The sequence below is a fragment of the Felis catus genome, chromosome C2 (genome assembly GCF_018350175.1).
Source record: "Felis catus isolate Fca126 chromosome C2, F.catus_Fca126_mat1.0, whole genome shotgun sequence".
In the NCBI taxonomy this organism is placed as follows: domain Eukaryota; kingdom Metazoa; phylum Chordata; class Mammalia; order Carnivora; family Felidae; genus Felis; species Felis catus.
Genome location: NC_058376.1, coordinates 70,153,055 through 70,180,132, shown reverse-complemented (window position 1 = coordinate 70,180,132; position 27,078 = coordinate 70,153,055). Strand labels below are relative to the sequence as shown.

General features: G+C 44.1%; 2 protein-coding genes across 5 annotated transcripts in view; one reads left to right on the top strand and one right to left on the bottom strand.

The window, feature by feature from the left end:
* The window catches only part of ITGB5 (integrin subunit beta 5), a 122,307-nt gene extending 114,923 nt beyond the window's left edge, over nt 1-7,384 (top strand). The window contains exons 12-16 of one of the 2 annotated variants that reach the window (XR_002745280.2): nt 709-812; nt 4,327-4,446; nt 5,636-5,741; nt 5,839-6,005; nt 6,650-7,384. Coding sequence is in view for 1 of the 2 variants with exons in the window: in XM_023260248.2 (XP_023116016.1) it covers nt 709-812; nt 4,327-4,446; nt 5,839-6,005; nt 6,650-6,745 (487 nt within the window). In the remaining variant the exon portion in view is untranslated. The remainder of the gene's footprint in view (nt 1-708; nt 813-4,326; nt 4,447-5,635; nt 5,742-5,838; nt 6,006-6,649) is intronic. The other variant, XM_023260248.2, reaches the window with a different exon arrangement.
* Nucleotides 7,385-10,025: 2,641 nt separating this feature from the next.
* The window catches only part of UMPS (uridine monophosphate synthetase), a 45,631-nt gene continuing 28,578 nt past the window's right edge, over nt 10,026-27,078 (bottom strand). The window contains exon 6 of one of the 3 annotated variants that reach the window (XM_023260247.2): nt 10,026-11,276. In XM_023260247.2, coding sequence (XP_023116015.1) covers nt 11,215-11,276 — 62 coding nt within the window. In that variant the 3' untranslated portion in view covers nt 10,026-11,214. Of the gene's footprint in view, nt 11,277-21,746; nt 22,123-27,078 lie in introns of those variants that run through there. The other 2 variants (XM_003991720.6, XR_006585109.1) reach the window with 2 other exon arrangements.

Here is a 27,078-nt window from a genome sequence, read left to right as displayed (position 1 = left end):
TGAATCTGAATCCAGAAGCCCAGGCTCTGCCCCAGAGATGTGGATCCCATTGGTGTGGTCAGGCCCTGGAGATGGTATTTTCTAGAAAGCCTCCTGGAGAGTCTAATATGTGGGAGGGTTAAGGGCCCTGCCCTGGTAGTGATCCCCTAGTAGGAATCCTGGGAAATGGGGCAATTTGGCAGCATTAAGCACTGGCCAGGGGGGTGTGAGGACCCCTCTATGAGGCCAGGAACCCCATTTTTTTAATCACTCCAAAGTTTCCTGCTTGGAGCAGACTCTTCAAAGGCATGTGATACAGCTGAGTGAAGATGGGTTTGGCTCCTGGTATCAGAAATTGAACAGTTTCTGGGGCACCAGTCAGTTAAGTGGATGACTCTTGATCTCAGCTCAGGTCTTGATCTCAGAATCATGAGTTCAAGACCCAGCGTGGAACGTACTTTTAAAAAAAAATGGGAAAGTCTCTAACCTGCAACTTGATGTGTAGACCAGGCATGCCTCTAAACTCACATGTTTCTCCAAGAACCCTTGGGTAACCAGAGGCCAGCAGAAACACTGACTGAGGCCAAAAATCTGAAGATAGGGTGAAGTAGAACCTTCAAGGGCCCAGGCCCAGCAGAAGAGTGGGCAGTGCACCCCTAGGAGCTCAGTTACCTGTGGGGAACCACCGCACAGCATCTAACACCCTCATTTATTGCTTCTTTTCCAAAGAGACTGTGTTGAGTGCCTGCTACTTCACGTGGGGGACCCGGCCGACAACCAGACCTGCCAAAACCTGTGCAAGGATGAGGTGATCACGTGGGCGGACACCATCGGTGAGTGTGTCCAAGTGGCCCTGGGTAACTGTTCCCTTTTGTATTGTGGTAGACACCTTGAGGCTTCCTCCTCTGTGGAGACCATCGATTCTCAGGGCCACCTGGTAGGGAGCAGGGTGGTTCTAGTCTGGAGTTGAGAAGCATGACGTCAGTGTCCTGGATACTACTGTTGGGTCCCTGGGCTCTCTGGGGTGTAAGACTTCTTGTTCATAACTTTCTGCACCATCACTGGAGCCCCATCTTAGTCACATCTCCCAGGCTCTCGGAGAAGTTGGTATATTAGTTAGGACAAGTCATGTTAGCTGCTAAAACAAATCCCAGACCTCAGTGACTTAACTAAATATAAGTCACTCACTGCGAGTCCATTGAAGACCTTTTTGGTTGATAAGGCCTTGGTTGATAAGGTCATTCAGGAAACCAGGCTCCCTCTACCTGAAGGTTCTATTCTCCTCAAGGTCCCTGGAATCCTCTCCACTCAGTCAGCAAATGGGGGAAGACAGTGAGGGATCACGTGAGATGCTGTTATCGGCCAGGCCTGGAAATGGGGCTCACGACTCCAACTCAGTTGTTTGGACACATTTAGATGTAAGGGTCGCTGGGAAATGTAGTCAAGTTGTGTGCCCAGGGGGCAGGGAAACCCTGTTTGATGAATGGCTGCCTAGTCTTTACCACGTTGGCCTCAGCCTGGTGTGGCTCTCATGATGCTGCAAGGCATCAGAAGGGGCAGGGGTCTCGTGTGGCCTAGATTGCACAGTGATCCCAGCACTGGGATTGAGTGCCGTCCCAACTGTCCCCCCCCGGCAACAGACACCTGTTCCTGCAGCTGTCGCTCACTCCTTCTTCTGTTATCTTTCGTGGCAGATCACGTTTTAGGGTTCTTCTCATTCTGACCACTCCAATTTGACTCCATCCATCCAACCCTTTGCTTTATCTCTGAACAAATGGCTATAAGCCCATTCTGAGTGGGAGCCCACAGGGTGGCTCAGACAGAGGTGCACAGACCTTTGCGTTTCACCCTTTCTGGGCTGCCTCCATCCCTTTACTAGTACAGCCATTTCTGTCCAGGCTGAGGAGTTTCTAAATGCAAATCACATATCTTAGCCCCGTATGCGCGTGACCGGCTTTGGAAGTGGTCTGGAGCACTATAATTACACCGAATCAAAGTGCCCCTATGTCAGAACCCTCATACAGTGTGGTGGTAGTGCAGGTTTGTGCATCTACTTTGGAAAATGGTCTGGCAGTTCCCCGCAAATTAAACGGAGTTACCGCACAATTCAGTAACATCACTCCCGGGTATATACACAAGAGAACTGAAAACACGTTAACACAAAAACTTGTGCACAATGTTCATAGCAGCGTTATTCATGAGAGTGAAAAATGAGAACCAACCCAAATGTACATGAACTGATGAATGGAAAAATAAAATGTGGTACATCCATACAGTGGAAAAAGGAATGGCGTCCTGATGCACACTGCAAGAGAGATGACTCTTGTAAGTACTATGCTATGTGTGAGAAGCCAGAAAGAAAAGGATATATATCGTAGGATTCCATTTATGTGAAATGTCCAAAATAGGCAAAAGCACAGAGACAGAAAATAGACTGGTGGTTGTCAGGGCTGGGGAGAGAAGGGAACTGGGGCTGAGCGCTAACAAAGATGGTGTCTGTTTGGGGTGACGGACACGTTCTGGAATTGGATGGAATAGTTACACAACATTGTAAATATACTAAAGCCACTGAATTATACATTTAAAATGGTGAGGCGGGGCGGGAGGGGAACAAGACTGTGTACCATGAAAGGGATTCTGCCTCTGAGGCTCCCTTGCTGGCAGCCTTGCCCTCTACCTTGACCTCAGCTGCTGCAGGCTCCCAGCCCCTGCCTTCTCTCTTGGTCCTGACTCACCCCCTCTGTAGACGTCCCTGGTTCTGACCGACCGCTGTGGCCACATGAGGCTCCCGAGTATGTTGAGTCATGCATTCAGCCTGCACTTGTTCGTTGAGCATCTCCTGCGTGCCGGGGCTTGTGTTAGACCAGGGGAGCCGGTCGGGAGCCTACCGAGTCTTGTCTCGTGGCCATTTTCCTGCCACCGTGTCTGCTTGGTGCTTCAGGCCTGGCTCACAGCAAGTTCTGCCCGCAGACCTGGGGCAGTGCTCGCCACTCCCCCGCCCCAACCTCCTGGGCGCACACAGTCGGAAGGAGATGCTGCCTTCCTGTGGCCCCCTGACTGAGGCCCTTGCTCTGAGCTGTTACACACAGCTGCCTCTCAGTGTAATCCTCAGTGAGAAGCTTTCTGTTCGGATTCACTGTTTATCCTCCTTCCTTCCTTCTCTCTGCTTTCTTCATACGCATACACTCACCCAGGCCAGGCTTATGGTTGGGGTCTAGGAGAAAAAGTCCAGGATTTCCCATCTGATAACCACACTAATTTGTCTGGTTCCAGGTTAAAACTCCTTTGAGCAGGGGCGCTTGGGTGGCTCAGTTGGCTGAGCCTCTGACTTCGGCTCAGGTCACGATCTCACAGTTCATGAGTTTGAACCCCACATTGGGCTCTCTGCTGTCATGCAGAGCCCGCTTCGGATTCTCTGTCCCCCTCTCTCTCTGCCTCTCCCCTGCTCACACTCGCTCTCAAAACAAAACAAAACAGAACAAAAACAACCAAAAAAACCCTCCTTTGAGCAACAGGGTCACAAAGGCAAGAGCTAAAAAGCATTTCATGCCACAACATCAATCCACAGCTGTTTTTCAGGACTGATTGGCCATTGCGGAACAATGTCCCCTTTGCTTTCCTCTTCCCTGCTCCTTTTTCCTCCTAGAGATCAGTCTAACCCTTCCCCAGAGAAGCCTTGGAGTGCAGGTGACATCTGGACAGGGGGCTATGAGTCCACCATGTTGGGTTAACGGCATGTGGGGACAGGTGGGCACTGCTCCCTAGAAGAGTGGAGCGGGTGGTCTGGGCTCGGCCCTGGCCTCGGGCGCTGGCCCGTGGCATCTGTGGGTGAGGCACCACGGCAGGTGCCCAACTCTTGTCCAGACGTCCTCGTCATCCTTGGGTCCTTTTGGTTTTACACCCTACCAAAGAGCTGCTGATGCTTGGCCACTACAGCTGGCTCTCAGCCAAGTGGACTCAACTGTGAACTCTCAGGCCCCAAAGGGCATCGGAATGGCTCCTTCTTTTCTGTGTCCCTTTAATGTCCAGGGCACTTCCACTTACCAACCTCACCTCCAAGCATAATGCCTTCTTCCGTTTCACATCGCTCCCAGCAAACACTCTGGGGGGCTCTTGCATTCCCCAGGGATTCCTCACCATTCAGGGGATTCGTGTTCCCAGAGCAATTCAGATTCCATGCTGGGCCCACGTTCTTCACGTGAGAAACCCGAACTCATTTGTGAAGGCCCAGCCTCCGCTTCATGCCTCCCTGCATCCCCTTTCCTAACTGAGGTGCTTGACTCCCCACCCTGTCCATCAGCACACTGGGTTGCTCCGAGAGGACACTTGTACCTGGTTTTCTTCCAGTGAAAGATGACCAAGAGGCTGCGCTTTGTTTCTACAAAACCGCCAAGGACTGTGTCATGATGTTCGCCTACACAGAGCTCCCCAGCGGGAGGGCCAACCTGACAGTCCTCAGGGAGCCAGGTGGGTGAGGGCCGGCTCTGCTCCCCCTGGGAGCTTGGCTTCTGATACCTTTCCCTGCTCTAGGCTTGTCGCCCTTCCGTCCTCACTGGCTTTCCAAACTCCAGAGAGACAAGGGTCACAATTCCTTATAAAGACCGGGATCTAAGGCCACCCCTACCCAGTTCCTGGAGTTTGGAAGAAAGATGATGTACACCTGGGGACCCACTGCCGGGCAGAGCTCTGGAGGTCACAGCGTGGAGGCACGGGAGTTATAGTGTCTCATCTTGGAGGAGACGGAGCACAGGGGTAGAAGTGGCCATAGCACACATTTCACCTGCACAGCTGACGCTGATGGCCGTGAGCAGCTACAGGCTCTGCAGGGGGTGTGCAGCAGGGGGGGTGGGGTGGGGGGGGTGGCGTGGATGGTCAAGGCTGGGCAGGCCATCTGGGTACACACACACACACACACACACATAGCCCTGGAGGGGCACCTGCACTTGCCACCGTGAAGTCCAAGAAGGGCAGACGGGGCTCTGGGTTAAACTGCCACACTCAGCTCCTGGGCCACTGAGGATGCCAAGCCTTAGTGCAGACATTGATAATTCTGCCTCATGCTTTGGACCCTGGGACTAATGGCCTTTTGCTTTGGAGTAATTAGGGTTTCTAGTATGACCCCTTTTATGCTTCCCTGGAGGGGGACAGGGGCGAGGAGAAAAGGTTTTGCTCCCTTCAATTTACAGCCTTGCAAACTGTTTTTCCAAATTGAGCCAGACCACATAATACGCCTTCTCTGGGCCAGCGGCAGAGGAAGTGCTGTGGTACCAGCCCAAGATGCATGCCTGTAAGAATGAGGCTTTGTTTCCAAGCACTGTCTTTGTGGTTCTTTGAAAATAAGCACATTCGCTCCAAAGGGCCACACTCTGGGGTTACAAACGTTGGCTGGCCTCCAGCCCAGCCCTTGTGGATACGGCTTCATGAAACCTCCTGCCTGTCCAGTCTGCCTCTGAAACCATTTACATGGAGGCTGAGACACATCCAGTCTGGAGAGCGGAGAATGGGCCAGGCTGGCACACGTACACTCATGTAAGGGGAGGTGCTGCTGAGCACACAGTGCACCATGGCGTCTGGGAGAAAGGGGGGCGGCCACCAAGGGTCTCTTCTACATGTGGCCTTGGAACAGTCACCATCCCTCTTTGACTCTTCCCCTTAGTGTGCATTGGAGAAAACTTCCAGCACCCCCAGGTCTCCCAAAAACAGCATGGGGATCTAAGACAGAAGAGAAGGAAGGTGTTTGGTAGAAGGTGGAAGGAAGAGAGGTGCACCTGTCGTTCCAGATAGGCCTGACATTGTGGGGGAGGGGGGAGGGATGCTATCCTAGTGGCTTTGCTCATGGTTTCTCCTGGTCCCCTCCAGAGTGTGGAACTGCCCCCAACGCCACGACCATCCTCCTGGCCGTGGTTGGCAGTATCCTCCTGATTGGGATTGCGCTCCTGGCCATCTGGAAGCTGCTCGTCACCATCCATGACCGGAGAGAGTTTGCCAAGTTCCAGAGTGAGAGGTCCAGGGCCCGCTATGAAATGGTAAGCCAGTGGGGAGCCGGAAATAAGAAAAAAAGTCAAGCTTAGAGATCTGGTTGAGGTCAGACAAGCTTTAAGGCCCACTAACATCTTTGGCATTGAAATCAAAGAGAGGTGGTGTGCACCCCATTCTAGAAGGTGAGAATTCACGGTCCAGAAGCACAGGGGGCTCTGTGTAGAGCCTCACACCAGACCTAGCTCAGGACTCTTCCAGGGAAGAGGCGCTTGGTGCAGCCTCAGAGAAAGAGTCTAGACAGTCCTAGAGCGACTGCAGACTCAGTAAATGAACTCAAGTTGTTAGAGTCTATGATAACATCCATTTGTGCGAGTCTTGTCTCCCCAAGCAAATTGCATGCTCCTGAAGGACTGAGCAGCACAGGGAGCAGCACCCCTGAATCCCCACTTAGTTTCTGTTAAAGTTGGAAGGAACCTCACAGACCATCTGGCCAAGCCCGTCTGAGAGAGAAAGAGGGAATCTTAGAGACAGGGAGGGTCCTTCCCAGGGCATGACAGGTGGAGGCAGGGATGGTCCTGCAGGACAGGGTTGCCACTGCCGGCGTGCTCCGCCTTCCGGGGTGACTGACCCCGAGAGTGTGTGTTCAAATGAATGGACGCACACGTGTCCTCTTGCCTTCTGTGTTCTGCAGGCTTCCAACCCTCTGTACAGAAAGCCCATCTCCACACACACTGTGGATTTCACCTTTAACAAGTTCAACAAACCCTACAATGGCACAGTGGACTGACAGCTCCTCCGAGGAGGGCCAGAGGGGGCTGACGATAAGTCGGAGACTGATACGCCCTGGACAGCTGCTCGACTGGATCACAGCTCCCTAGAGGGACAAGCAAAGACACCTTCCTGTGAGCCTGGGCCAGGAGCCCATTGCCTGCACGGGAAGGCAGCCAGAGTTCCACCTGGCTTCTGGGCCATAGCCACACCAGGCCGCCACCCCTCCAAGCCCAGGAAAGGCCTGGGACTTTGACACTCTCAGCTTTCCACACCACATCCAGCTTGCTGACTCGGGTGAGCTGCTGGGGGTCTAGGTTGTCTCTCCCTTCCAGGAAGGCTGAGCCTCCAGCCTGGCCAGAGGAGAAGGATCTTGGGAGTATCAGAGTGTGCAAAACCAACACGCGCTCTGGCTTTTGTCGTGTTGATCATTTTTATACAAAATAAAAAGATCATGCATTTATGGTATAGCTCTGATTACTGCGAATTATCTGCCTGATGTCTGTCCTTGCACAGGGGTGTTGGTGATGGGATTATTGAGATGCCTGCCGAAGGCACATAGTTGCAGATGTCAGTTTTCCAATTCTGTCTGTGTTTGTTTAGTACTTTTGTAATGAAAAGGGAAAAGATTGGGATTGAAAGTAAAGATTAAACAAGACTTTGTGTTTGCCTGACACTCTCTGTCACGCGCGTATTCCTATCCTGACGTGGTTTTAAGTGGTGCCCCAGTGGGGGGTTGAAAAGGCTGTGTACTTCCTCCAGGGACCCAACAAGAGCCAATTCCCTATTCCAGACCAGGGCTCTTCAAACAGGGCCTCATGGGATGCTCGAGGGAGACCTAAGCCTATGCCTTTGGACCCTCCCAATTTTGGTTAAAAGGAAGACTTCCAAGCTAGAAATTGTGAAAACCACACTGGCCTGCTCCCCTGTTTCAAGGTGCTGAGGCTGGAAATGGATTGTGCACGTAAAGAAAGGTCAAGATGTGATTTCCACAAATAGTCACTCTCTACACCTTATTAAGAACAGGAAGCATCTGGGTGGCTCAGTAGGTTGGGCGTCCGACTTCAGCTCAGGTCATGATCTCGCGGTGCGTGGGTTCAAGCCCTGCGTCGGGATCTGTGCTGACAGCTCGGAGCCTGGAGCCTGCTTGGATTTTGTGTCTCCCTCTCTCTCTGCCCCTCTCCTGCTCACGCTCTCTCTCAAAAATGAATAAATGTTAAAAGAAAAAAAAAGTGCCTTCCCTGCTCAATTCCTATGTCCCAACCAGGCCTAAAGCACAAAACCCATTTCAGCTTTTTTTTTTTCCCTGTAAACCCCTGAAGTTCCCTTAGGTTCCCATATCTGAGATAGAAGGGACCTGACAAATTATCTGATCCTATCCCCTATTTATGTAAGAGGAAGCTGTGAGAGAGGGGCAGTTGCTTGCCCAGAGGTCAGCTGATGACAGCCAGAGTGTTGGCCTCCTAATACCTGCTCTTTCTTGTAGGATGTCTTTCACTGACCAGTTTTTTTGCTCTTGGCATCACTTCAGGGCTATTAGGCTTTCATTCCAAATTCATCTGTTCTCAGCCTTGGACCAAATTCCCCTTCCTTCATTTTTAAAAAATATTTATTATTTGTTTTTGAGAGAGAGAGTGCACACGCGTGCGAGCTAGGGAGGGGCAGAGAGAGAGGGGGACAGAGGATCGGAAGGGGGGTCTGCTCTGACAGCGGCCAGCCGGATGTGGGGCTCGAACTCATCAACTGTGAGATCATGACCTGAGCTGAAGTTGGACACTCAATCGACTGAGTCACCAGGGCGCCCTGTACCGTTCTTTCATTTTGGCAAACACTAAGACAAGTGTCTGTCAGTAAAAAGGGCCTATCACCTGGGGAAAATATGGACGGATTCTGAGTTTCCTTTGTTCTGTGTAGTTAGGATGAAACAGAGGCCTCGTGACTTGGTGAAGCTGCCTTAAAACCTTTTCGTAGTAAGTCCAAGTGTAAATAAATATATAAAATAGATGCATAAAATGGTGACTTTGAGATTCTAAATTGAGAAAAATATGATTTTGGAAGAAATTGGGTTTCTCTTCTGTTCGGTTGTGGTTTCCTGGCGACAATCATCAACTTGTTGAAAGTCTTATTTTCTATCAGGCAGTTCTGTAAGGGCACTCAGTTCCTGAGCCACACACTCTAAAGGATTACTTGCTCCTGGCGTCCACCTGACAGAGAAGTTAGGTCTATTTCATCTGTGACACCCACCGCTAGTGTGGGAGCCAGCTGCTCACAGCGCCCTGCTGCCCCCTGCCGGAAGCTCCTGGGACTAGCTATTTGGAGACCTGACTACCGACATTCTGACCCACTCCATGATTTTTTTTTTTTTTTTGTAATGTTTATGTATTTTTGAGAGAGAGCATGAGCAGGGGAGGGGCAGAGAGAGAGCAAGACACAGAATCAGAAGCAGGCTCCAGGTTCTGAGCTTGCAGCACAGAGCCTGACGTGGGGCTTGAACCCACAAGCTGTGAGAACATGACCTGAGCCGAAGTTGGAGGCTCTACTGACTGGGCCACCCAGGTGCCCCCCCAATTTGTGATTCTTATTCCTTTCCTTAGGCGGTGTGTCCATGCTGGTACCCTGCCCCGCCCCCACACATAGGCGTCACCACCAGCACTCCTCGATTAATACAAATAATGGAGCAGGAGCTGGGGGTGGGCAGATGGTCGCTGCCCTTTTGCCATTGCTGGGAAAGCACACAGATGGGAGTTCTCATGATTGCAGAGGGGCCTGCAAAGAGCACCTGGCAGTCTCTGGAAAAGCTTCTCCTGGTATCTGGTTGGAAAGATGGCTAGGGATGCACTTGTTGGAAAGGAGGGGTGGGGGCTATTTGCCTTTGTAATTAATCTATACTGACTTAATATAGGTTTTCAAATGGTGCTTATCTTTATTGACTGATTTTAAACAACTTTTCTAATCGCAAAAGTAATGCATGGAAAAGATGGAAAAATATAAAGATATCATAGAGAATCTTTTATAATTATACCAAGCAGGGGTAACTACTCCAGCTTTTTGTGTATGACTTCAGTCTTTTTCTGTGTGTGTGTGTAAAATTTTCACCAAATTAGGATTCAACTATTGCCCTCTTTAATGTTTGTTTATTTATTTTGGGGAGAGAGAGAGAGGATCTGAAGAAGTTCTGTGCTGACAGCAGAGAGCCTGATGCTGGTCTCAAACCCATGAACCATAAGATCATGCCCTGAGCTGCAGCTGGACACTTAACCGACTGAGCCACCCAGGTGCCCCAACTATTGCCCTCTTTAAAAGAACCAGGGATCCTCATTCCACTTGTTTGACTAGTTTTTTTTAATTTTTTTTCAACGTTTATTTATTTTTTGGGGGGACAGAGAGAGACAGAGCATGAACGGGGGAGGGGCAGAGAGAGAGGGAGACACAGAATCGGAAACAGGCTCCAGGCTCTGAGCCATCAGCCCAGAGACTGACGCGGGGCTCGAGCTCACGGACCGCGAGATCGTGACCTGGCTGAAGTCAGACGCTTAACCGACTGCGCCACCCAGGCGCCCGACTAGTTCTTAAGGTAACTAACAGCCACCTCTTTGGGGGAAGAGAGATGTTTTTTTTTTTTAATTTGTTTAATTAGGACCAAAGCTTGAGGTTCATTATCATTAAACTGTTGGGCTGGGTTACAGGTAACAACAAACAGATGGGGAAATGGGAAGGGGGAAGGGGTCTTTTATCTCTGCTCCAGTATCACCTTTTAACTGGCTGGCTCCTCCCTCTCTTGAGAGGGCTTCCAGTGTGTTGGCTCCTGCCTGCTTCGGAGAAGGGCCATCCTGGGGCACTAGGCCGCTGGTGGGTGCCTTGTGACTGGCTGAGAGGGGCAGTGGTGAAGAGGAGGAAGCTGGCAGTGCTCAGATGAAACTCAGGAGGAGGTAAGTGTTGGACCTGTGTCTGAGGCACCAAGGAATGCTGGGTGGTGCGTGTTGGGCCAGCACTGAAAATGCAGACCGGGAGCAAGGGCCGAGCAGTTTCTCTGCTTAGGCTTGTCTCGTAGCTGCACTCCGACAGCTGTGGCTTTTAGCATGGCTGGGAATGAGACCTTCTGGTCCCTCTCATTCGGGGCAGCGTGCTGAGGCCTTCGGTTTCTCCCACCTGGCTTCTGTCCTCCCCCTGCTCAGGGCTCCCGACGTCTTAGGACCTGGCTCCACTCAGGCCTTAGCCCCTCCAGGGAGGATGGGAAGTGGAGGGGGAGGAGAGATGGGGAGAGATGGTGGTGTTGTCAGGGAGAGCCGTGTCTGTAGAGCCCCCCTTCTCAGCTCCCAAGGCCCCTCCTGGTGAGGTCGCGTTTGTGGGAAGAACTCTTGGATGGTCACCGCCCATCAGCCTGTCTGACAGCAGCCTCTGAGATGGTTGGGTGATGTGTCCCAGTGAGAAGGTCTTTATATCCAATTTATTTCTCTTAAGAGTTCCATGCCAGGAAGTTCTAATGCTTCATTTTGTCATATGATGGGACCTGGTCTGTCTGGATATCTTGATTGTCGGGACGCTGGAAACTAAAGGCAACAAAATATAACCTGCCTCTGGTTCTTATTGAGATCCTTGACCTCTTCCCTGAACTGTCTTCTCTGCTGCCCCCTCCTCACACCTTTCCTCCCTCCACACACACTTTTGGATCCTTCTGACCATGTCCTTCTGTGCCATTTCTTCATCTGAAGAGCCTCACACCTTGGTGCATAAAGGCAAGATCTAACCTGTAAGCAACCATAAGCCCTAACTTTCTAGGATAGGAGGATACTTTACTTTTTTGTTCTGGTGACCACTACTGACCCCTTGTCAGAATAATGCATATAAAATATATAAATAGGTAACATATAAAAAAGTCTGGACCTACTTCTCAGGGCAACTGGTTACCATTTACCATCTTCGTTTGACTCCAGAAACACCCTGGAAGGCTCACCAATTAAAACTTCGTTGGTCTTAACCTGCTTCAAATAGCAAACCCCTGAGACTAACAGCAGCCTCTCCTCATTTGACACTCACAATAGGCCCACATGGTGTTCAGGGAAGGCATTTCCTCATTTTACAAAAGAGGAAATTGAGGTCAGTCACCTCTGGGGCGAGTGTTAGACCCCAGCTCAGGGACCCCTTCTCTGGTTTGATGATTTTCCATCCATACTGCACCTTCTGGAAAATGTGTGACTGGCTTCTTATCCTAGAGCTCACATATAAGTGAAATCATATGGTATTTGTCTTTTTTTACTTATTTCACTTAGCACGATACCCTCTAGATCCATCCATGTCACAAATGGCAAGATCTCATTCTTTTTAATGGCTGAGTAATATCCCACTGTATATATGTGTGTGTGTGTGTGTGTGTGCGCACACACACACCATATCTTCTTTATCCATTCATCTATCAATGGATTCTTGGGCTGCTTCCATAACATGGCTATTGTAAATGCTGCAGCAAACATAGAGATGCATATATATTTTTAAATTAATGTTGTCATTTTCTTTAGATAGATTTCCAGAAGTGGAATTACTGGATTATATATTTCCTTTTTTTCTTTTTTCTTTTTCTTTCTTTCTTTCTTCTTTTTTTTTTTTTTTTTTTTTTTGAGGAATCACCATTCAGTTTTCCATAGTGGCTGCACTAGTTTGCATTCCCACCAACAGTGCACAAGGTTTCACTTTTCTCCCCATTCTCACCAACACTTGTTATTTCTCATCTTTTTGATACTAGCCACTCTTACAGGTATGAGGTGACACCTCATTGTGGTTTTTATTTGCATTTCCCTGATGTTTAGTGATGTTGAGCATCTTTTCATGTGTCTGTTAGCCATCTCTGTGTCTTCTTTGGAAAAATGTCTATTCAGGGCTTCTGTCCATTTTTTAATCAAGTGTTTTTTTCTTGGTATTTAGTCATATGAGTTCTTAATATATTTTGTATATTAACCCCTTATCAGATATATCATTTGCAAATACTTTCTCTTATTCAGTAGGTTGCCTTTTCATTTTGTTGGTGGTTTCCTTTGCCATGCAAAATCTTTTTATTTTATTTATCTTATTTATTTGGTGTATATTGGGTATTATAGTCCCAATAGTTCATATTTGCGTTTCTTTCCCTTGCCAGAGGAGACATCCATAAATAGGTTGCTAAAGGCAGTGTCCAAGAGATTACTGCCTATGTTTTCTTTTAGAAGTTGTATGGTTTCAGGTGTCACGTTTGGGTTTTTAACCCTTTTTGAGTTCATTTTTGGGTATGGTGGAAGAATGTGGTCCAGTTTCATTCGTTTGCATGGAGCTGTTTTCCCAACACCACCTATTGAAAAGACTCTTTTCCCTATCATATACTCTTGCCTCCTTTGTTGTAGATTGATAATATAGGTGTGGGTTTATTTCTGGGCTCTCTATCCTCACATATCCATTGATCTATGTGTCTGCATTTGTGGCAGAACCCTACCATTTTGATTACTACAGTGCTGTAGTATGTCTTGAAATCTGAGATTGTGATACCTCCAACTTTGTCCTTTTTCAAGATTGCTTTGGCTATTCAGGGTCTTTGGTTTCACACAAATTTTAGGATTTCGACAAAATTTGGTATTTTGATAGAGATTGCTTTGGGTGGTCATGAACATTATAATGATATTAATTGTCCCAAACCATGAGCATATAATAGCTTTTCATTGGTTTGTGTCAAAATCTTTAATTTCTTTCATCAGTGTCTTACAGTTTTCAGAATACAGACCTTTCACTTCCTTAAATTTATTCCTAGGTATTTAATTTGTTTTGGTGTAATTGTAAATTTTCCTTAATTTCTCTTTCTGCTACTTCATTATTAGTGTATACAAATGCAACAGATTTCTGTGCCTTAATTTTGTATCCTTCAACCTTACTGAATTCATTTATCAATTCTAATAGTTTTTTTGGTGCAGTCTTTAGGGTTTTCTACATATAAGTATTGTGTCATCTGCAAAGAGTGAGGTTTACTTCTTCCTTACCATCGTGGATGCCTTTTATTTCTTGCCTGATTGTTGTGGCTAGGACTTCCAGTACTATGTCGAATAAAAGTGGTGAGAGTGGACATCCTTGTCTTGTTCCTGACCTTAGAGGAAAAGCTTTCCATTTTTCAACATTGAGTGTGATGTTAACTGTATGTTTTTCATATAGAGCCTTTGTTATGTTTAAGTATGTTCCCACTAAACCTACTTTGTTGAAAATTTTATCATGAATGGATGTATTTTGTCAAATGTTTTTTCCGTATCTACTAAGATGATCATATGTTTTTTATCTTTCCTCTTGTTAATGTGATATATCATGTTGGTAGATTTGTGAATATTGAACAACTCTTGCATCCTTGGACTAAATCCCACTTGATCGTGGTGAATGGTATATTTTAAGAATTGTTGAATTCATTTTGCTAATATTTTGTTGAGAATTTTGCATCTATTTTCATTTAAGATATTGGCCTGTAGGTGTTTTTGTTTTTGTTTTGGATTAGGGCACTGTCTTTGTCTGGTTTGGGTATCTGGGTAATGCTGACCTCACAGAATGAATTTGGAATTTTTTCTTCCTCTTCTATTTTTTGAAATACTTTGAGAAGAGTAAATATTAACTCTTTAAATGTTTGGTAGAATTCACCTGTGAAGCCACATCTCGTCCTGGGCTTTTGTTTGTTGGAATAGTTTTGATTACTGATTGAATTCATTACTCCCAGTAAGTCTATTTAAATGTTTTATTTTTTATTGATTCAGTTTTAGAACATTGTATGTTTCTAGGAATTTATCCATTTCTTCTAGGTGGTCCAATTTGTGGCATATAATTTTTTGTAGTGGTTTCTTATAATCCTTTGTATTTCTGTGTTGTCACATGGTTATTATTTCTCTTCCTTCATTTCTGATTTTGAGTCCTCTCTTGTTTTTCCTTGATGAGTCTGGGTAAAGGTTTATCAATTTTGTTCATCTTTTCAAAGAACCAGCTCTTGGTTTCATTGGGGTTTGGGGGTTGTGTGTGTGTGTGTGTGTTTTATCTCTATTTCATATATTTCTGCTCTAATCTTTATTATGTTCTTGATTTTACTATCTTTGGGCTTTGTTCTTATTTTTCTAGATCCTTTAGGTATAAGGTTAGGTTGTTTGAGATTTCTCTTGTTTCTTGAGGTAGGCCTATAACACTTTAAACTTCCCCCTTAGAACTTCTTTTGCTGTGTCCCAAAGATTTTGGACTACTGTGTTTTGTTTCCATGTATTTTTAAATTTCCCTTTTGATTTCTTCCTTGACACATTCATTGTTTAGTAGCATGTTGTTTAGCCTCCTTGTGTGTTTTTCCAGATTTTTTTCTTGTAATGGATTTCTAGTTTCATACTGTTGTGGTCAGAGAAGATGCTTGATATGACCTAAACCTTCTTAAATTTGTTGAGACTTGCTTTGGGCTTAACATGTGATCTAGTATCCTAGAGAATGTTCCATGTGCACTTGAATGTGTATTCTGTTCTTGGATGGAATGTTTTGTATATGTGTTAGGTCCATCTGGTCTAATGTATTGTTCAAAGCCATTGCTGCCTTGTTGATTTTCTAGCTGGATGATCTATCCATTGATGTAAGTAAGGTGTTAAACTCCCCTACTATTATTGTACTGGTGTCAGTTTCTCCCTTTATGTCCACTAATGTTTGCTTCAGGTATTAGGTGCTCCTAAGTTGTATGCATAGATATTTACAATTATTATATCCTCCTCTTGTTGGGTTAATCCCTTTATCATTATGTAGTGTCCTTCTTTGTCTCTTGTTACAGTCCATTTTAGATGAGATCAGGCACGTTCAAGGTGGTATGGCTGTAGACTGTTACAGTCTGTTTTAAAATCTATTTTGTCTGACAGAAGTATCGCTACCCTGTGCCACCCTCCACCTTCCATTTGCATATGTTTTTTCCATCCCTTCACTTTCAGTCTGCATGTGTCTTTAGGTCTGCAATAAGTCTCTTGTAGGCAGCAAATAGATTATTATTATTTTTTTATCCATTCAGTCATCCTTTGTCTTGATTGGAACATTTAGTTCACTTACGTTTAAAGTAATTATTGGTAGGTTTATACTAACTGCTGTTTTGTTAATTTGTCTTCTGATTGTTTTTGTAACTTCTCTGTTTCTTTCTTTATTTCTTGCTCTCTTCCCTGTGGTTTCATGGTTTGTGTTGATGTTTTGCTTGCATTCCCTTCTTTTTACTTTTGTGTATCTATTACAGATTTTTGATTTGTGGTTACCGTTGGGTTCATCTACAACATCTTATAGTAGTCTTTATTCAGCTGATGGTCATTTAAGTTCTAACACATTCTAAAATCACCAAATTTCTACTCCCCCCACCTCCATGTTCTATGTATGTCATCTTTAACATTTTATCTTGTGCAAGTCTTGACTAATTTTTGTGGGTATAATTGATTTTTATCACTTTGATGTTTTAACCTCCATACTGGGTTTATAAGTGATTAATCTACCTTTACTATAGGTTTGCTTTTACCTGTGAATTTCTTTCATAATTTACCTCTATTTACAGCCTCTTCCTTCCACTTAAAGTATCTCCTTTAATGTTTCTTTTAAGGCTAGTTTAGCGGTGATGAGCTCTTTTAGCTTTTGTTTGTTTGGGAAATTCTTTATCTTTCCTTCTAATATGAATGATAAACTTGCTGGGTAGAGTATTGGTTATTGAGTTTTTGTTTTTGTTTTTTTTCTTTTCAGTATTTTGAATATATCATGCCACTCCCTTCTGGCCTGCAAAATTTCTGCTTTAAAGTCAGCTGATACCCTTATGGGGTTTCTCTTGTATGTAACTCTTTTCTCTTGCTGCTCTTGAAAATCTCTTTATCCCTATTTTTTTGCCATATAAATTATGTGTCTTGGAGTGGACCTCCTTGGGTTAATTTTGCTGGGAGCTCTCTGTGATTCCTTGATCTGGATGTTTGTTCCCGTCCCCAGATTAGAGAAGTTTTCAGCTATTATTTCTAAAAATAAATTTTCTGTGTCCTTATCTCTCTCTTCTCCTGGGATCCCTATAATTCAAATGTTATTATACTTGATGGTGTTGCTGAGTTCCCTTACCCTATTCTAATTTTTTTTTTATTATGTTTAGTTTTGCTGTTCAGACTGGTTGTTTTCCTTATACTGTTTCCCAGATCGCGGATCCATTTTTCTGTATCCTCTAATCTGCTATTGATTCCCTCTAGTTTATTTTTTAATTTCAGTTATTGAATTCTTCAGCTCTGACTTGTTTTTTAAATCTTCTATTTCTTTGTTGAAGTTATGAGCTCATATACTCTTTTCTCAAGTCCATTTAGTATCTTCATGACGATTGCTTTGAGTTATCGGGCATGTTGTTTACCTCCATTTTATTTAGCTCTTTTACTATGATTCTTGTCTTGTTCTTTCATTTGAGACATATTCCTGTATCTCCTCATTTTATCTAATTCTGTGTTTGTTTCTATGTATTCAGTAAGTCAGCTACAGCTCCTGGTCTTAAAAGTAGTATCTTTTTTGTAGAAGTCCTGTGTCATCTTGTAGTGCAATCCCCGCTGGTCACCAGAACCAGGTGCTCCTGGGGTATCCCCTGTGTGGGCTGCATGTGCCCTACTGTGTGTGGCTGAGCCATGGTGGCCTTCAGCCCAGCCAGCTGCAATGACCTGCTTTGTCTGCTGTGGGTGCACTGCACAGGGTTTGATCTCCATGCTGTTGAGAAGCCTGTTTGAGGCCACCACTTTGGGCTCATTAGCAGGTAGGGCTAACAGTCAGACTTGTTGTCTGCAATTAGCTTTTCTGTCACACCTGGGGCAGGTCTTGCTCCCTTCCTGTTTAACTGAAAGGCTCTCGGTGGGCAGAGCTAGCCATCAGACTCACTGTCTGCAGTTAGCATGTCTGCCACAGTCAGGCAGCCATTTCTTTTAGAGAGATTACTGAAAGCACCCAGAGGGGAGGACTGGGAAGGTTGATTCTTGGTGGAATAAAATTTTTGTCTTCCTGGTAACCAGGGGTAGGTCTTGGAGAGCTGCAACACGTCGTTAAGCTACTGTTGCATAACAAACCACCTCAGAATTCCATGGCATACAATAATAAGCATTCATTATTATGCTTATAAATCAGCTAGGTCTCCTATGGAAGGTTGGTGTGGGCTCCACTCTACTTTTTTCTTACTCAATATCTACACTAGCAAGTGAGATGCACTGAGCCTGTGCCTTCTAAAGGGCCCGTCAGGTGGAAGCTGGTGGCGCGGAGGTAGAGTGGGTGTATCTAGCCAATTGAACTGGGATCTGCTAGTAGCTGAAGTGGTGACTTGGAATCTTAGGAAATCTCAGAATCTTAGGGAACTGAAATTGGAAGCCCCTTAGAGATCATCTAATCCAATCACCCCATTTCACAGATGAAGAAATTGAGGACCGATGAGAAATGATTTGCACAAGGCTGCAGAAGAGCTAATTACAAGCAGAGTTTAGGATGAGAATCCCTGTCTCTTGACTAACAATTTGGTATTTTTGTTATACTCTTTACCCCCTTTCTATAGAGGTAGATACATTCAGCTTTTTTACCCCTTTATGTCTATATGTAGATTTGCAGCTATATGTATATTCTTTCATCATTTAATCAACCAAGTATTTCTTGCATACAGGAAGTGCACCAGACTGTCACTGTCCTGCTCATCATGGAATTTAGTTTCTAGACTTTGAAAAGGACTTCCATACCATCGTAAGAGACATCAGCCAGATTTTCCTTCCTATCAGCCTCAAGAGACATGTTCTTCCAGGAAGATACTGAATCTTCTCAGGATTGAATAGAAAGTACCAAACTAAAGTGGCGATTGTATTGTATTCCATTGCAATTCTATTCTAATATCTAGATGTAGATATTGAGTCTGAGTCCTAAAGTACCCCGTGAACATGAAGCCTAAGAAACACTTACAACTGGCTGCTACCACCTGACAGGGGATCATATGGGTGGGCTCAGATTATTGGTTATGGCTGTCTTCTCTTCTTGGGGCCCACATGTGTCACTACCTGTCTCCAGGCTTCCAGTGTTAAAGGTGACAGTCTACTACTGGTCTGATTTTTTTTTTTTTTAGTAATCTTTATCCTAGAAATTCAGTAATTTTCATAGGATATGCCTAAGTCTATGCCTTTGTCCATAACTCCTGCCTATAACTTAGTGGGCTCTTTTAATCTGCAAACTCAAGTATTTTTTCAAACTAGAGAGGTCAGTTATTTCTTTTTTTTTTTTTTTTTTTTTTTACATTTATTTTTGAGACAGAGACAGAGCATGAACGGGGGAGGGGCAGAGAGAGAGGGAGACACAGAATCGGAAGCAGGCTCCAGGCTCACAGCCATCAGCCCAGAGCCCAATGCGGGTTTCAAACTCACGGACCACGAGATCGTGACCTGAGTCGAATTCGGACGCTTAACCGACTGAGCCACCCAGGCGCCCCCAAGAGAGGTCAGTTATTTCTAAAATGATTGCCTCTCCTCCCAGAATGTCTTTTATTGCTGCATCTGTCTTCTAAGGCTGTCATCTACTCCCTTACTACTTCCATTTTTTTGTCTCCTTGTTCTGAATTTTAATGGCTTCTTCCACTTGCTCTTCCAGCCCATGAATGTAGTTCTCAACATTATCATACCATCTTTAAAATTTTCCATCTCACTTTCAAATTCAAAACTAAAATTATTTAAGTTCTCCCAAAACTCAGGTCTCGTTTTTGGTACTTTGGTCTCTGAAGTGTGGTGTTTCCTGGGGCAGCTCACTCTTACCAGAAGCCTTGTGTTTGTGAACATTCAGAAAGTTTGCTGGGCCCCATCCCAAGTACAGAGAATATTGCAATGAATCCAAGATTGAATCCCTGCTCTCTTGGAGCTACTATGGGTGGTTTTTTTTGCTTTCCTCCCCAGGTTGCTGGATTTCCTCAGACACTTTGTCTACCCTTGGCTCTGTACACCTTGAGAGGTGGGGCAGATGCTCCTAGAACAGCAAACCTGTGGCTGGTAGGAGGCCTACAGACTTCTAAGGGCCAGCATTACAGTAACTAGGATAATCTCTGTCAGAAACCTCAGTTCCTCCCTAACCAAGGAAAATCCAGTTGACCCGCTGGGGTGTACACACACACACACGTACACACACACACACATTCCTCCACAAGTCCTGAGCCTCCTCACTATTGTTCCTTCTTCTACCTTAATGGAGACAATACCTGGCACCTGCTCTCTTCTTTGGAGATATTGGCAGAGCCTGTAATCATGCTTCTAGGCCTTACCTGAATGAACCCAGCAGCCATTTTCTTCAGAGAGATGGGTGAATGGGAGTTGAGAGGAAGTAACATTGAAGGTGCCTTCTGTCAGTCGCTAGGGGCTACGTTAGGGGACTTTTCCTAGAGGTAACTACAATCAATGATTAAGGTTGAGTTGGGACTGAGACTCCGGGACTGTGTTACCATCCTGGGTCTATACTCCTGTAGCTGAACAGTAAGGGAGCCAGACCAGATTTCTTAGGTGCTTCCAGCACTACAAAGCAATTGGCTTATGCATTACTAAATGCCTAGAATACTGGAAGAGGCCAGGGGATAGAATTCTCCACTCCATTAGTCTTACACGTGTTCTGGGTGCCCTGTGAAGGCTGTTCCCTTTTGTTACTAGGACAGGTTATAATGCTCAGTGCTTATGCTCTGTAAATATGCCTTGACTAAGAAAGGGCTGCACGATCTAATGTCTCCAAAATACTTCCAAGCTGAAAAGTACTCTCATAGTTCCTGAGATAGCCAAGTTATTTATCTGAATCAGTTTGTGTTCCAAAGTTTTATGAGTCCAGGTGGGGTTTTTGCTTAGATAAAAGGCCTGCAAAAGCGCTGGGCTTATTCTCAAACATCAGAATCACAGGAAGCACTTGTTAGAAATGCCTTACCCCAAATCTGAGGCAGCATCTCTGGTGGGGCCCAGAATTTGCATTTTAAATGCATGGTCGGGGCCTCTGATTTCATTACCTAGTGGGTCTTGGATGAGCCAGAGCTTATACCTGTGAAGGCCGGGTGTAGGTGACCCAGCGGGAATGGGACACCCCAAGATGTCTCATTGTATCTGAAAAACATGTCTTACCAGTTCAGTAGTTCTTAGCATGCTTCTCAACACGCTGATGGATTAAGGACGGAGAGCCTTCAGCTGCAATTGCCACACTGACCCTCCTAAACAAGACCTTGAACATACAGGGTGGGGCCACCTGTTTCAAAATGGGCATCTGAGCTCGTACCCTTTACTCCCAAGACTGTTCCTGAAAAGATGAAAAGAAATATGTAGAATGGGGGCAAATCTCTGTCACTACTGGAAGAGGGATCGTGCGGAAACTCAGAAGAACTGGTGGGAAAAATAGTGTATTTGGGACCAGAGAGGGGCTGCTCAACTGGTTATGGCACATGCGTGCAGGTGGGGCCTGTGAAGGTGCATGTCCCTGGCCCTACCTCAGTGGAAACCCAGAAATGTTGGTAACAGCGTCAGCTCTGTTGCTGGGCTCCTTTCTATTTCTGGTGAAGGCAGACTTCCTTGTCCAGGGTAGTTGGGATAATTGTACAGGATCTGAGCAAACCTTCAAATGGAACCTTAGATGTCTTGACTATTGTCTTTAAACAAATGAAAGAGCAGCTTGTCCACTTGTAATCCAATAAGGCATGAGGAAGCTCTGCCTGCTTCAGCACAGGTCCATAACTGCTGCCTGTGATCGAAATGAAAGCCAGATATTGGCTTCAGGGTTGCAGCTACCATCACCTTCCCCACTTCCTGTTTCCCTATGGTTACCTCGACTATCACTTTTAAACAGAAAAGGAGAACAGCAAACATTTAAATATTATTTGGGCATCACATAAGGCACATAAAATACTACAACGGTTTGGGCCTTTTGATGTCTTAAAATTTTTGTGTCACAACAATTAAAAGAAAGTCTGATCTTTCAAGTATGAAAGATCCCAACACAAGCAGGACTGTGACTGCCTAACCAACATCAATCTCAATTAAAAAAAAGCTTGAAAATAAATTTATTATAGTAACAACGCAGTGATCACTCATCATTCAGTATTTCCTAAAGACTGTTAGAAATCCAGAAGTCACTCCAACACAGAACCCATGAAAGAATCCAATCCATTAAATGCTGCTTATTATTTCACGCCACGCTTCTCAGGAGACCATGTATCTTCAAGGTCTTCACAAACATGTGTCCAAGACACTCAAATTCCAAGTCTACTCAAATAAGCTTCCCAAGCAGCTTTTCGGTACAACTCAGCTGCTTCCAGACGATTAGATGACATTATTATGCCCCGGCCTACAATGATGATATCAGATCCTCGTTTGCCAATAACTTCTTGTGGGCTATTATACTGTTGGCCAAGATTATCCCCTGCAAAAACACCAAAGTCACTGTTTGTTAATAACACAACATTAAAAAAAAAAAAAATCAAGAAACTGATCATGACTTTTCTGAAAAAGTACGTAACCAATTTTTTTTTTTTAATATGAAATTTGTCAAGTACCTAGCCAATTTTAAATCAGTATGTGCCATTGCTTTCCATGCCCCTGCTGGACAGCAAGTGAGTAAAAGCAGGTGAAGTGACTCTTTGGATAGGCCAGAGACCCCCATGGCAGAGAATGATGCCAGCCAACTCCTCTTCAATGTCTAATTTTAGAGCATTTATAGGTTAACAGTATCAAAAAACCATAAATCTTCGATGTTGCCAACAAAGGTTCGTTACCAAAATAGCAAACCCAATAAAAACTGACCTTGCAATCAGACATTTATACTCTATGTCTTAGAATCACTGTGACACTGTTGAAAAATTCCTCACAAACCTCTAATCTGACCACAGCCAAAGTGAGCCTTTCCGCACCCATTAAGTACCAGATTATGTACAAATCCCAATTCTTAATTTTGACTACTGCCTTTCTTATTCTATCACAATTTGTTTTAACTTGGCTTTTTTTCATGTTTGTTTATTTTGAGAGAGAAAAAAGAATGAGTGGGGGAGGGGCATAGAGGGAAAGAGAGAATCTCAAGCAGGCTCCAGACTGTCAGCAGAACTTGATGTGGAGCTTGATCTCATGAATTATGAGATCATGACCTTAGCAGAAATCAGGAGTTGGAGGCTTAAGCAACTGAGCCACCCAGGCGCCCCAATAATTTGTTTCTTAATTAAGTATAATTATACAGAATATCCTAGTATTCAGGTGTACATCATAGTGATTTGGTATTTTTATACATTAGGAACTGATCCCCAAAATAAGTCGTTACTATCAGTCACCATATAGTTATTACAATATTGACTATACATTACATCTCCATGGTTTATTTTATATCTAGAAGTTTACCTCTTAATCCCCCCTTCACCTATTTCATCCATTCCCCAACTGCTCCCTCAACTAGTAACTAACACTTTGTTTTCTGTATCTATGAGTGTTTCTGCTTTGTTTGGTTTGATTTTTCAAGATTCTAATATAAGTGAAATCATCAGGTACTGGTCTTTGACCTATTTCACTTGGCATAATACCCTCAGTGTGTCGCAAATAGCAAGACTTCACCTTTTTTTCCCCATTATAGATATATATCACACCTTTCTCCATTCATCTATTGATGGATACTTAGGTTGCTTCCTTATCTTGGCTATTGTAAATAATGCAGCAATGAATATATGGGTGCATATATCTCTTCAAACTGGGATTTTTTTCCTTCTGATAAATACCCAGAACTAGAATTCCTGGATTGTATGACAGCTTTATTTTTAATTTTCTGAGAAACCAGTACTGTTTTCCACCATGGCTATACCAATTTACATTCCTACTAACACTAGTGGACTAGGGTTCCCTTTTCTCCACAACCTGGTGAACACTTGTTATTTCTTGTCTTTCTGATATTAGCTACTCTGACTGGCATGAGGTATTATCTCATTATGGTTTTGATTTGTATTTTCCCTGATGATTAGTGATGCTGATATCTTTTCGTGTACCTGCTGACCACTATCTACCTGTCTCCTTTGGGAAAATGTCTATTCAAGTCGTTTGCCCATTTTTTAATAAAATGTTTAAGTTCTTTATATATTTTGGATATTAACCTTTTATTCTTATCTGATATATGACTACTTGCAAATTCCTTCTCCCATTCAATGGGTACCTTTTATTTGATGGTTTCCTTCACTGTCCAAAAACTTTTTAGTTGGATGCAATCCCATTTATTTTAGTTTTTGTTGCCCTTGCCTAAGGAGACCTATCAAAAAAAAAAAAAAAATAGTGCTAAAAGAGCTTATTGCCTTTGTTTTCTTCTAGGAGTTTTATAACTTCAGGTCTCACTTTCAAGTTTAATACGTTTTGAATTTATTTTTGTACGATTTAAGAAGTGGTCCAGTTTCATTCTTTTCCATGTAGCTGTACAGTTTTCTCAGCACCACTTATTAAAAAGACTATTGGGGCACCTGGGTGTCTCGGTCAGTTAAGCATCTGACTTTGGCTCAGGTCATGATCTCACAGTTCATGGGTTCGAGCCCCGCATTGGGCTCTGTGCTGACAGCTCAGAGCCTGGAGCCTGCTTCAGATTCTGTGTCTCCCTCTCTCTCTGCCCCCTCCCCTGCTCACACTGTGTCTCTCTCTAAAATAAACATTATGGGGCACCTGGGTGGCTCAGTCAATTAAGTGTCTGACTTGCGCTTAGGTCATGATCTCACGGCTTGTGAGTTCGAGCCCCGTGTCGGGCTCTCGGAGCCTGGAGCCTGCTTCAGATTCTGTGTCTCCCTCTCTCTTGGCCCATTCCCCAGCTCGCTCTCTCTCTCTCTCTCTCTCTCAAAAACAAACATTAAAAAATAAATAAACATTTAAAAAAATAATAAAAAGACTATCTTTTCCCCATTGTGAATTCTTGTCTCCTTTGTCATAGGTTGACCAGGTAAGAGTGGCTTTATCTTTGGGCTCTCCCTTCTGTTCCATTCATCTATGTGTCTGTTTCCATGCCAATAACAGACTACTTCAATTACTATAGCTTTGTAATCAGGAAGCATGAGACTTCCAGCTTTGTTCCTCTTCCTCAAGACTGCTTTGGCTATTCAAAGTCTTTTGTGGTTCTATACAAATTTTAGGATTCTTTGTTCTAGTTCTGTAAAAAATATCATTGGTATTGATGGAGATTGTACCAAATCTGTACATTGCTTTGGGTAGTATGGACATTTTATAATTCTTTAAATCCATGAGCACATAATACTTTACATTTGTATCATCTTCAAATCTTTCACCAATGTCTTAACAGTTTTCAGAGTACAGGTCTTTGACTTCCTTGGTTAAATTTATTCCTAGGTATTTTATTTCTTTGGATGCAATTGTAAATGGGTTTTCTTCTCTTCCTGATAGCTTATTATCAGTACATAGAAACACAACTAATTTCTGCATGTTAATTTTGTATCCTGCAACTCTACTGAATTCATTTATTCTAATAATTTTTTGGTGGACTCTCAGATTTTCTGTAGAGACATACCTTGTTTTACTGCATTTCACTTTACTGTGCTTTGCATATACTGTTTTGTTTTTTTTTTACAAATTGAAGGTTTGAGGCAACCTTGTATTCAACAAGTCTATTGACCTGATTTTTCCAATAGCCTGTGCTTACTTTGTATCTCCATCACATGTTCGTACTTGTCACAATATTTCAAACTCTTTCATCATTGTTATAGTAATCTGTGATCAGCGATCTTTGATGTTACTAACACAACTGTTGTGGGGCACAACAGACTGCCCATATATGATGGTGAAATTAATAAATGTGTGTTCTGACTGCTCCACCAGCATCTCTCTCCCTCTTCTTGTGCCTCCCTATTCTCTGAGACACAGCAATATTGAAATCGGGCCAGTTAATAACGCTACATGGCCTCTTAAGTGTTCAAGTGAAAGGATGAGTTGCATGTCTCTCATTTTGAATCAAAAGCTAGAAATGACTAAGAACAGCAAGGAAGTCATGTCAGAAGTCAAGGCAGGCTGAAAACTAGTCCTCTTGCACCAAACAGCAAAGCTGTGAATGCAAAGGAAAAATTCTTGAAGTAATTTCTTGAAGTAAAAGTGCTACTCTACCGAACACGTGAAAGATAAGCAACACCACCTTATTGCTGATATGGAGAAAGTTTTCGTGATTTGGATCAAAGACTGAACCAGCCCTTAAGCCAAAGCCTTATCCAGGGCAAGGCCCTAACTCTCTTCAATTCTATGAAGGCTGAGAGAGGTGAGGAACCTTCAGAAGAAAAGCTGGAAGCTAGCAGAGGGTGGCCCATGAGGTTTTAAGGAAAGAAGCCGTCTCCATAGCATAAAGTACAAGGTGAAGAGGCAGGTGCTGATGTAGAAGCTGCAACAAGTTATCCAGAAGATCTAGCTCAGGTAAGCAATAATTCATTAATTAGTGAAGGTGGCTACAATAAGCAACAGATTTTCAATGTAGATGAAACAGCTTTCTTTTGGAAGAAGATGCCATTTAGGACTTTCATAGTTAGAAGTTAATACCTGGCTTCAAAGTTTCAAAGGCTGACCCTCTTTTGTTGGGTGCTGATGTAGTCTGTGACTTTAACCTGAAGACCATGCTTATTTACCATTCTGAAAAATCCTAGGGTCCTTAAGAATTATGCTAAATCTTCTCTGCCTGTGCTCTATAATGGGACAAAGACTGGATGACTGCACATTTGTTTGCAACATGGTTCACTGAGAATTTTAAGCCCACTGTTAAGACCTACTGCTCAGAAAAAAAGATTCCTTTCCAAAAATTACTGCTTACTGACAATGTACTTGATTTCCTAAGAGCTCTGTTGGAGAGGTACAATGACATCAATGTCGTCATGCCTGCTAATACAATATCCATTCTAAACCCATAAATCAAGTGGTAATTTCAAATTTCAAGTCTTATTATTTAAGAAATAGGTCTTATAAAGCTATAGCTGCTACAGTGATTCCTCTGATGGAAAGTACACTGAAAATCTTCTGGAAAGGATTCACCATTCTAGCTGCCATTAAAAACATTTGTGATTCATGGAAAGAGGTCAAAATACCAGCATTCACAGGCTCTAACCCTCATGGATGACCTTGTGGGCTCAAGACTCCAGTGGAGGAAGTAACTATAGATGTAGTAGAAACACCAAGAGATCTAGAATTAGAAGTGGAACCTGAAGAGGCAACTGAATTGCTGCAGTTTCCGGATAAAACTATAACACATGACGCTTGTAAGAAAATTTTTTTAAATGTTTATTTTTGAGAGAGAGAGGGGGACGGGCAGAAAGATAGGGAGACACAGAATCTGTAGCAGGCTCCAGGCTCTGAGCTGTCAGCACAGAGCCCGACATGG